The 10,082-nt window shown below is 32.7% G+C and overlaps 1 protein-coding gene across 7 annotated transcripts; it reads right to left on the bottom strand.

Annotated features, from left to right (window-relative positions):
• Positions 1–60: 60 nt before the first annotated feature.
• Positions 61–7,250, bottom strand: LOC111905564 (sister chromatid cohesion 1 protein 4). Of its 7 annotated transcripts, none has more exons than XM_023901244.3 (21): positions 6,627–7,250; positions 6,294–6,555; positions 6,099–6,193; positions 5,958–6,001; positions 5,806–5,870; positions 5,603–5,692; positions 5,393–5,482; positions 5,181–5,267; positions 4,961–5,053; positions 4,797–4,883; positions 4,623–4,707; positions 4,144–4,507; positions 3,849–4,022; positions 2,765–3,751; positions 2,534–2,675; positions 2,091–2,227; positions 956–1,731; positions 844–877; positions 634–748; positions 416–545; positions 61–337 (listed from the first exon to the last, which is right to left on the bottom strand). In XM_023901244.3, the coding sequence occupies exons 1-21, from the start codon at positions 6,748–6,750 to the stop codon at positions 239–241; spliced, it is 4,080 nt and encodes a 1,359-aa protein (XP_023757012.1). In that variant the 5' UTR covers positions 6,751–7,250; the 3' UTR covers positions 61–238. The 7 variants fall into 7 exon arrangements, with proteins under 7 accessions (XP_023757012.1, XP_023757010.1, XP_023757011.1 ...); XM_023901242.3 differs by having other exon boundaries at positions 5,181–5,270; XM_023901243.3 differs by having other exon boundaries at positions 5,181–5,270; positions 5,603–5,689; positions 6,627–7,249.
• Positions 7,251–10,082: the final 2,832 nt, after the last annotated feature.

Consider the following 10,082-nt stretch of genomic DNA (forward strand, 5'->3'; position numbering starts at 1 on the left):
TGCAACATTCGCGAGAAACAACTTTTTAAATAAGGTCATAAGAAATTAATAGACTAAAAATCACACAACATCTAAAACAAGATTATTAATAAACAACTGACAAGACATGTTAGCATCTAACAATAATACAGAAGGTATTATTTTACAGATTAATTACAAATAAATATATGATCCTCTCCATATAAAATGCTTAAAATACTAAAACAAACTACACAACATAACTTTTTCTTTCATCAGATCAAAAGTCTGATTTTAGAAGCTTCGATCGTGGCAATATCTCAATGTTCTCAAAGGCATCACTTTGTTCCACGTGGATATAATCCTTTGTTTTAAGAACCTACAAAAATCATTCCCATCTTTTAACACAAAAATCTGATAAAAAAATATTTAACATAAAAAAATAAAGTTTTTATACCAGTGTTTCAAAAAACATTCTTGATGCCTCCTTGCGAGTTTTCCCATTTAAAAGGCTGTTCATACGAAGAGCCTTTCTTCCATTCTCTTCTTCCTTATTAAACATATTTTGGAGATATTTTCCAACAGCCCTACAAAAAAAAAAAAAAAAAAAAAAAGGTTTTATTTATTTTCTTTTTAAATTAATTTTTTTTTTAAAGTAGAATTTATTTTATTTACTTGGTACGTGAAGACCATCCACTGTTATCAATTAAACGTTTTTCTTCAGTGTCACTCAAATCTTCATCAGGTTCTTCAGCATCATTCTCATCTTCATCATCAAAATTCAGAAAATCTGAAAAATAAATAAATACCCAAAAAATATAATTCTTAGCAATACTTAAAAACATATTCATTAAATCACACATTCTGCAAATAAACAAAGCAAACCTGTATTATTCTGAACTGGAGAATATTCCACCTCCTGCACAAAAACAAACCAAAGACTTAGTAAAATATACTATGTAATTAGATTGAGGGCATTTATGTCTTTTGCACTTACATCATCATCAACCGTATTCTTGGGATTACTATCTTCTTCAATATTTGTTTCTTCTTGAGAAGCATCTTCTTCATGATCTGAAACTTGTTTATCATTGTTATCCAATAAAGCTTGTTTTGAACAAGATTCAACTTCAGTTACATTTTCAGTATCTGCTTCTTCAAGTTGTTTACCAAAAGTACCCTCGGGAACCGAGTTATTTTCATTACACTCCACTTCTGGTTTTGGGGTTTCTTCCTCATTCTCATTTTTCCCAATTTCCTCCATTTCTTGATCAATGGCAATCACCTCGGGTCCCACCACCACCTCAACCTCAACCTCCACCTCATCTTTTGCTTCTGATGTCTTTTCAGGTGAAGCAATATCAATCTTAATCTCATCCGTTTTATTGTCAATGTATTTACTATTTATATCTATAGAAGCATCCTTTCCAACCGAAGAGGGCAAATCCGTCTTTTCACTCTTTTCATCTGATTGAACACTTTGGAGAGCAGCATCTGTCTCAATTGTTGCAGTTTCTGAAGTAATGGGTTCTCTTACTTCAATGGTTGCATTCATTTGTTCTTCATTTGTGGTATTATTTTCAACGAAAGCATCTTTGTTACCCTCATGGAGATTGAGATTTTCTTCAGGGGCATTTTCGACATTTTCATCAATTTGGGAAACGGGTTGCAAGGGTGGTGGTGGTGCATCTGAAGAAGATTCTACACGGGTAACCCTAATTTTCCTTAAATCATATGATCGACTGTGCAAAGAAGCTAACTTGATTGACATGCCTGAAAAGTAAATACAATTTCTTAAGTCCAATGAAATTTTCATAAATTACACAAATGGTCCCTATGGTTTGGGGTAATTTGCACGTTTGGTCCCTAACTTATTTTTTTAACTCGGAAGGTCCCTACTGTTTGTTTTTGTTGCGCGCTTGGTCCTGTCTTACCTAAAATAGATTAAAAAATCAAGGGCAAAATAGTCTTTTTAGGTAAATTAGGACCAACCGCACAACAAAAACAAACTGTAGGGACCTTCCAAGTTAAAAAAATAAGTTAGGGACCAAACATGCAAATTACCACAACCCATAGGGAGCATTCATGTAATTTACTCTAAAAAATTACAAGATTTATAAATTTAAACTCACCAGTAAATAAAGCTTCATGAAAAATGGCATCTTCCCAAAGTTGTTTGTGAATCATTGAAAGTTCAACCCAAGTACAAGAAACCTTCTTTCTAGGTCTCCTTATGTCACTTGTATCAGTCAATTGCTGGCGTATCATACTTTCACAAAAAAGAAAATAAAAATTATTAATCACAAAAAAAATCTAACAAACATAATAATAAGTGAAAATTACATAACAAAAAGAAAATACAAAATATTTTTTTTCAGCTAACAACTAGTTTTTCAGCTAACTGTCAGTTTTTCAGCTAACAACTAGTTTTTCAGCTAACTGTCAGCTTTTCAGCTATACTTGGGTGGCTTTCATTAAAGAAACCAAAATATAGTGGTGAAACCACAAAAATGGCGAAAACATAGGGGCGTTTATGTAATTTTCCCTGACAATAAAAAAAAAAGATTATACATACTCGCCATGCAACACAGTGCTATCATCCATGGGAACCTTTCGTTTAGGCGGAACACTACTCTTAGGCGGTTTGGGTGCAGTTTGACGCCGCCTTTTTTGTGGAGGAGGTGTGGGATTCACTTGCATAACTGAAGATCTTCCAACTGTAACAAAAAAAAAAAAAAAGTTTCAAATTTTCAAAATCTGAAATATAATTTTTAGTAAAAAAGATAAGAACTTTATTGCATAATACCTAAAATGGATGACAAAATATCATCATTATTTGGAACAGATTGAGGAGTAATTTTGGTAGTAGTCAATAAACCAGAAGGATCACCAAAATTGATGCTTTGTGACATCATTGAGCTATCATTGAAACTCCTTTTTTTTCCACTTGCAAAATGACCACCATCGCCCCTGGATAAATTTTCTTGAACTGGTGTAGTATTTTGTCGAAGCACAGCATCTGAAAACCTTTCTTGCACAGCAAGCAATCTCTCAGCAGGAGCGAAATGAGAAGAAGAAGAAGAAGAAGTGTAGAGATTTGTATTGTTTGATTTGTTTCCTTGAGTTGCATCTTGAAATCTTTCTTGTACACCAAGTAATCTATCTGGAGCTGAGATTTGAGAAGAAATGTAAGTATTCGTGTTATCTGCTTGTGGAAACCTTTCTTGCACACCAAGCAAAGTATCAGCAGCAGTAGGGAAAGTAGAAGTGTAACCACTCGTGTTAATGTTAACATTAACGTTATCTCCTTGTGGAAACTTTTCTTGTACTCCAAGTAATCTGTCTGTATCAGGGAAATGAGAAGTGTAACTGTTTGTGTTGTCTCTTTGAGTGGTTACATGATCTGAAAACCTTTCTTGTACAGGAAGTAAAGGAGAAGTGTAAATATTTGTGTTGATTGTGTTGATGTTGATGTTAATTCCTTGATTTACATCTTGAAACCTTTCTTGTACAACAGGTAATCTCTCAGAAGCTTGGAAATGAGATGTGTAGACATTTGTTTTGTCTTGTTGAGGTACATCTTCAAACCTTTCTTGCACACCAAGTAATCTCTCAGATGAAGAGAAATGAGAAGTGTAAATATTCGTGTTGTTGTTAATGTTATCTCCTTGATTTACATTATATTGTTGTTCATTGTATAAGTTGCATCCCACTTGATCTTCATCATGTGATTGAGTGAAGTGAATCTCTTGCAAGTTTAAATCAAATGTATTTGTTGCATGTGAAGCTTCCCCTATAAAAGATTAAACCATTTAATATTATTCTTTCTTTATAACATGTTATATATAATAATATAAGTATGAGATAAAAATATATATATATATATGCACCTTGCATCAAACCAGATCCTCCAAAAAAGTTGGAGGGATTTTCTTTTTCTCTTGATGTTGTTTCAAGTGAGTGAAATGAAGAAACATTTGTAGGATTATTCTCATGTTCATTTAGGGTTTCTGAATTTGATACCAAATGAGAAGTAGTAGGGTGGTATGCATTTTCAATATTTCCTGAATTAGAAAAAGAAGATTTGATTACACAATATAAAGGTTTGATCACTTGATGGAATTATGGAAGGAATGGAATGAGTTATTCCATTCCATGATTTCCATATAATGAAACAAAACGTACCTTGAACTTTAAACCAATTGTCACGGGTGTTGATATCGTTTCCATGTTCTTTTTCAATGGCATTTTCGTAATATGTTTCTTTAACTCCTTCAAGACCTTGAGTCATAGAAATGGATTGATGACCAAAATCATCGATTGACATATGGTCCACTGGTGTTGACTTTTCTTGCTGATGTGGCACGTAATCAGTCACCTTTTGGGAAGTGTTTTCTAGTTTCTCTTTTAGAGATTCATCATCACATGTTGGAGTTTCTTGAATATTGGGCAAATTTGGTTCTTCCCATAATCCAGGAGTAGAGGGGCCCTCATAGTCATCTGGGACATAATCAGCATCACCATCATCATACCCATCAGAATCCTCCATCTGACAACAAAAAAAAAAGATAAAAATGTCATCTTTTTTAATCTTTATAAGAAAAGAAAAGAAAAAAAAAAAAAAAAGGGAACCCTAGAAACAGTTTTAGGGTTTTTCTACTTACCTGATCTAAACCATCATCATCAGACATGGCATCATGATCTTCATCATCCTTAACTGGTGTTTTTGCCTGAGGATCAAGATCAACACTGTTTTTGGAAAAATAAAATTATGTTAGAATATTGTATAATGGCAAAAAGGTAATAATTTGAATGTCATTTAATCACAGAGAACATACTTTGAGTTCAATGTAGCTGTAACAGTATCAGTATCAACAGCAGTTTCTGCAGGTGTGTTTGCCTGAAAAGATGCCTGAGGATCAACACTGTATTTGGAAAAATATATAATTATGTTAGAATATTGTATAATGGAAAAAATATAATTATGTTAAAATATAATTACTTTGAGTTCAATGTAGCAGTATCAGTATCAGTAACACCCGCAGTTTCTGCAGGTGTTTTTGCCTGAAAAGATGCCTGAGGATCAAGATCAACACTGCATTTGGAAAAATATTATTATGTTACAACATTGTAGAATCACAAAAAGATAAGAGGATTTAGATGAATATAATAATTTTAATGTCCTTTTTTGAGGTTTAATCATAATCTCACAGAGAGCATACTTTGAATTCAATGTATCAGTATCAATATCAGTATCAGCAGCAGTTTCTGCAGGTGTTTTTTCTTGGAAAGATGCCTGAGGATCAACACTGCTTTTGAAAAAAATATAATTACATTAGAATATTGTATAATGGGAAGAAAAAAAAAAGTAGAGGATTTAGATGAATCTAAGAATTTTAATGTCCTTTTTGAAGCTTAATCACAGAGAGCATACTTTGAATTCAATGTATCAGTATCAGTATTAGTATCACCAACAGTTGCTGCAGGTGTTTTTGCCTGAAAAGATTCTTGAGGATCAACACTACTGCATTTTGGAAAAACATAATTATGTTAAAACATTGTAGAATGGATAAAAAAGGAAGAGGATTTAGATGAATATAATGATTTTAATGTCGTTTGTGAAGCTTAAACACAGAGAACATACTTTAAATTCAATGTATCAGTATCAGTATCAGCAGCAGGTTCTGCAGGTGTTTTTGCCTGGGAAGATGCCTGAGGATCAAGATCAACACTGCTTTTGAAAAAAAAAATATAATTATGTTAGAATATTGTATAATGAAAAAAATAAAGTAGAAAAAATTAGATGAATCTAATAATTTTAATGTCCTTAAATCAAAGAGAGCATACTTTGAATTCAATGTATCAGTATCAGTATCAACAGCAGTTGTTGCAGCCTTCTCCACTACAAGTTCCTGTAGCACCAATTTTTAGAAACCCTTTAGAGTTTGCATTAATTAATTAAAATAATGTTAATAAATAGAAATTCCCACATTAGTTACCTCATTAAGGTCCAAGTGAGATGCTTCACCATCACCAAATCTCTCTAAAAAACAAAAGAATAAATAAGTTCATTAATTCTGTGAAAACAGTAAATGAAAAACAACTCAAAAAGTTGATTATTGATGAACAAAATAACCAACCATCTCGTCCAAATTCAGAAGTAGTGTAAACAACACCCTCCATAGTATCTTGAAGTGTGATCTGTTCCTTTGCACCAACATGATGATCAACAAAACTACAGCAAAAGATGTTGATATTGGATTATTGTCGCACTAATCCCTGGAAATTTTTGTTCTAAATAGATGGAAAAATAAGATTGATAATGTGACACTAACCCCTGAAGATTTTCATTGTCGGGAAGCTCAAAATCATCCAGATCAAAGGTCTCCGGTAGGGTTATGGCATGATATGGAGCGGTGGATTCTTCAGGTGGCAAGTCCACAGCATTGGCTCGAAAAGCATTTTTTACTTTTAGCAACGCCTCGCTACAATCATCGAAAAGGTAACTCACCTTCTTTGAATATATCCTAACAACACCGAGTAGAAGATGGCTTGACAACCGGAGAGCAATCGGCATTTCAGGAAAAAGGATCGAATCTGTGAAAACAAGCAGGAGAAATTAATAGCGCAACGACAACAGAAAGCAAACGAGAAGAAGACAAACTTACCTACAGAGACGCCGATATCGGTATCTGAAACCTGATTTTTGCGAAGCTTTCGCTCCAAATGAGCAGCAATCCATATTGTACCCAAGGGGCCTTTTTTCGCTAATATAAACTGAGAATAAAACATCTTTTACCTCAAGATTTCATACAAACTTCTTCTTCCGAGCAAACCCTAGTTTCCCCGACCTCTACTTCTTAACCACTACAATAACTTAAAATTCCCAAAATTCCCAATAAGATTCCACCTAAAACTACCAAATCTTTCCTCAACCTTAATCAGGACCCAAGTCTGAAAGCAAAATCACCATCAATTTACAGATTTATACTAACTAACATGACAACTGAGCCCACGGAAGAAAAAAACCCTAGCTTTAGCAAAATTCAGTAAATGGATAGACAGAAAGAACTAACGACTTGATCAATTATGAGATGGAGCTCGTATTCCCGAGGATGAACTTATACTGCTACTGTTGTGGTGGATTCGAAGGCTTTTTTTCGAATGTATTGTTGGAGTTCAGATGGGGGAGAGGGAAGCGCCTTTACTTTTCGAATGATTTGGGGACTTTTTTACATGAAAAAGGTCAAAGTAGGAAAGTTTTGTAACGGGAGCTCCGTTAGTAGAGCCATAAACGGATGCATGTTCCTCTGTCTTGGCTCACGCGCACTTGTGGGCGCTCGACTGATGCTCGTTTGACTTGAGTTTGAGCTTTTCGATTGTGTTCCTTAACTATAGTAGAAAAGAAATGGAAAGAAATGAAAATAAATAGTATTAATGAGGTAAAATGATTTGTTAGTTTAACTAAGTTTCAAAATTGTTCAACAAACTAGGTGTGAAACTCGTGTGTTACACGGGTTGATTAAAAAAATATATCAAAGTTTAAATATTAAAATAAAATTTCAAAATAAATAAACATATTCAACTAATGAATAAATAGAATCACGATTAAGAAGATCATCCATAATATCAATGATTGTTTTGTCATATTCATTAAATTTATTATTATATTCAATGTATTTTAATATATCTTATATATTTTTTAAGATTCTTTGCATTTATTATCACATTAAAATATATTTAATACTTCACATATATAAATTTAGTATTATGTGGCATATTGATTGATTTAATTCAAAAGAACCACAAAATGACATGTGGATTTAAATTTAATTAAAAAATTACAAAATTACATGTAGCAAGTTTAATGAGAATATGGCATTTATTATGATAGATATCAAAAAATACTAGTAAACTAAGGTATTTGTACACAAAATACACTCTAAGTATATTTTTTTTTTTCAAATTACACTTTATGGTAACCGACTAATTTGATTAATATTACCAGTTAAAATTACTCGATCGGGAAAATGTCTTACAAAGGTAACTAAGTTTCAAATTTGTTCAAAAAAAATCATTCAAGTTTGGTATGTACAAAAAATACTAGCGGAAGTAAGGCCTTTATACATATAATATCATCCAAGTATATGTTTTATCCAAATCACACCTTATATTAATTGGTTGAAGAGTACAAAAGTACAAGAACACATCGAGTAAATAAGATCTGATTGGCTCATATCTATAAAGAGTACAAGAGTTTGAGAGAGTTTACAAAGTTGAAGAGCACAAAAGTTACTATCGACTCTAATACTTACACAATTTATAGGGTGTTACAGACACAGCAAAAAGTACAAAGAATAAACATTCTAGTTCGAATTCGACATGTGCCTTGTAAATACATATAGAGTCGAAATCATTCTGATTTCGAACTCTTACAAACTCAAAGTATTTCGATTTCTCACTATCTACATTTCGACCCCTACACCAAGGATAATTCTAGAAACCCTAAAGGCCTCTAGAAAACGTCCACCCTATGTGTGGAAGGTTCTGGAGTCTTTTGCTCAACTATTGAACAATTGTACTTTAGTCCATGTACTTTTAATTAATTCCATTAATCCTAAAATTAATTCCAACTAATTTCTGATTAATTATTAATTAAATATTACTATTTCTAATTAATATATTATTCTGATAATATATTCATAAATTGTTTATTTTAATTTATTAATCAAATAAGAAATCAACCTCTCTCTCCGAAAATCATCATGTCCAATTACTAGGTTTGAGGGCAACCCAAAAGGATTGTGCTATTATCAATTCAAGTTTATACCAATTATAGTTATGAGCTTAGACACATAATCTGTCACACCCCAAAACCAAGAACGGCGGAAACGTTCTGGGGCGGAGGACGTCATGTAAAGTATCACAACAATGCAAAGTAGTAAACAAGCAACAACATCATCCATTGCATTAATAATATAATTTTAAGTACAAGTGTGTTCTTTCATAGAACAAAACAACATAATGAATAATAAAAATAAAAGACGAGTCTTGACTGCTCCATCTTCTCAAAACCTGGTCATCGTACCTGTCTATTGGTGACCTGAGAATACAAGTTATTTTGAAAGCGAGTGTCAGCATAAAGCTGGTGAATTCATAAGTATTTTAGTGTCATTCATTTGTAAAAACTTGTAATGAAAGACATGTAATTGTTTGAGGAAAAGTGTGTATAAGTATGAAAACCCTAGAAAATCTCATATTTCCTACTAGTATAAAAAGCAGTTTTCTACCAAGACCCGACTGTTTTGATGGTATGCTTCATTGTAAAAATGACGGTTTTTCCCATGTATAACTATTATTATAAAAATATAGTCTACCTCATCGCTTATGTGAATGTGTCACAAAATAAAGGTAATAAGGAAAATAGTATATTTATGTCAAAATATATTCTACCTCGTCGTTTATGTGAATGTGTCACAAGGTAAAAGTAATAAGGAAAATTGTATAATCCTTAAGAATGTATCCATTTGTATAGGATAAACACGGCGTGGTAACTCACTGAGCAGTACAACCGAGAACATCCGTAGATGAACACACCTTCTGTTGCGAGCAGCCAAGTGTAGGATGGTCAGTTCATGAGTGTGTAGAAGTATTACTTCATATAGTATGTAGTAGTGTCTCTCCATATAGGATGTACTAGTGTCTCTTCGTATAGTATGTATTAGTGTCTCTTCGTATAGTATGTACTAGTGTCTCTTCGTATAGTATGTATTAGTGTCTCTTCATATAGTACGTATTAGAGTAGTGTATGTATTGACTCATGTATGAACTGACTCTTAGTGTGATTCCTGGTACTAGGAATATTAAATAGTATCTCCTAACTATACCTATTATAGTTACTAGTAATGTACGTGTATAACCGAAAGTATGACGTTGCTACCCAAAGGTACTGAATTTGACTGACATAACTTTTATGTCTATATATGTATACATAATATATAACTAATATTTAGACGAAATTCGGACAAATAACCGATACCCTAAGGCCACAACCAAACAAGGAAAATGAATTAAAGCGAGCTAGCAGTCCTAAGTCCTTTAAACATTACTTATATAACTATACA

This window comes from Lactuca sativa, chromosome 9 (genome assembly GCF_002870075.4).
Source record: "Lactuca sativa cultivar Salinas chromosome 9, Lsat_Salinas_v11, whole genome shotgun sequence".
NCBI classification, from domain to species: domain Eukaryota; kingdom Viridiplantae; phylum Streptophyta; class Magnoliopsida; order Asterales; family Asteraceae; genus Lactuca; species Lactuca sativa.

Excerpts from the sequence above, each read along its gene's own strand:
- LOC111905564 (XM_023901242.3), bottom strand. The coding sequence starts at position 6,750 with ATGTTTTATTCTCAGTTTATATTAGCGAAAAAAGGCCCCTTGGGTACA. Across the intron at positions 5,054-5,180 it reads ACTGATACATTGAATTCAAA|TGTTGATCTTGATCCTCAGG; the intron begins GTATGCTCTCTG and ends TTCCAAATGCAG. Across the intron at positions 878-955 it reads AGAATACGGTTGATGATGAT|GAGGTGGAATATTCTCCAGT; the intron begins GTAAGTGCAAAA and ends GTTTTTGTGCAG.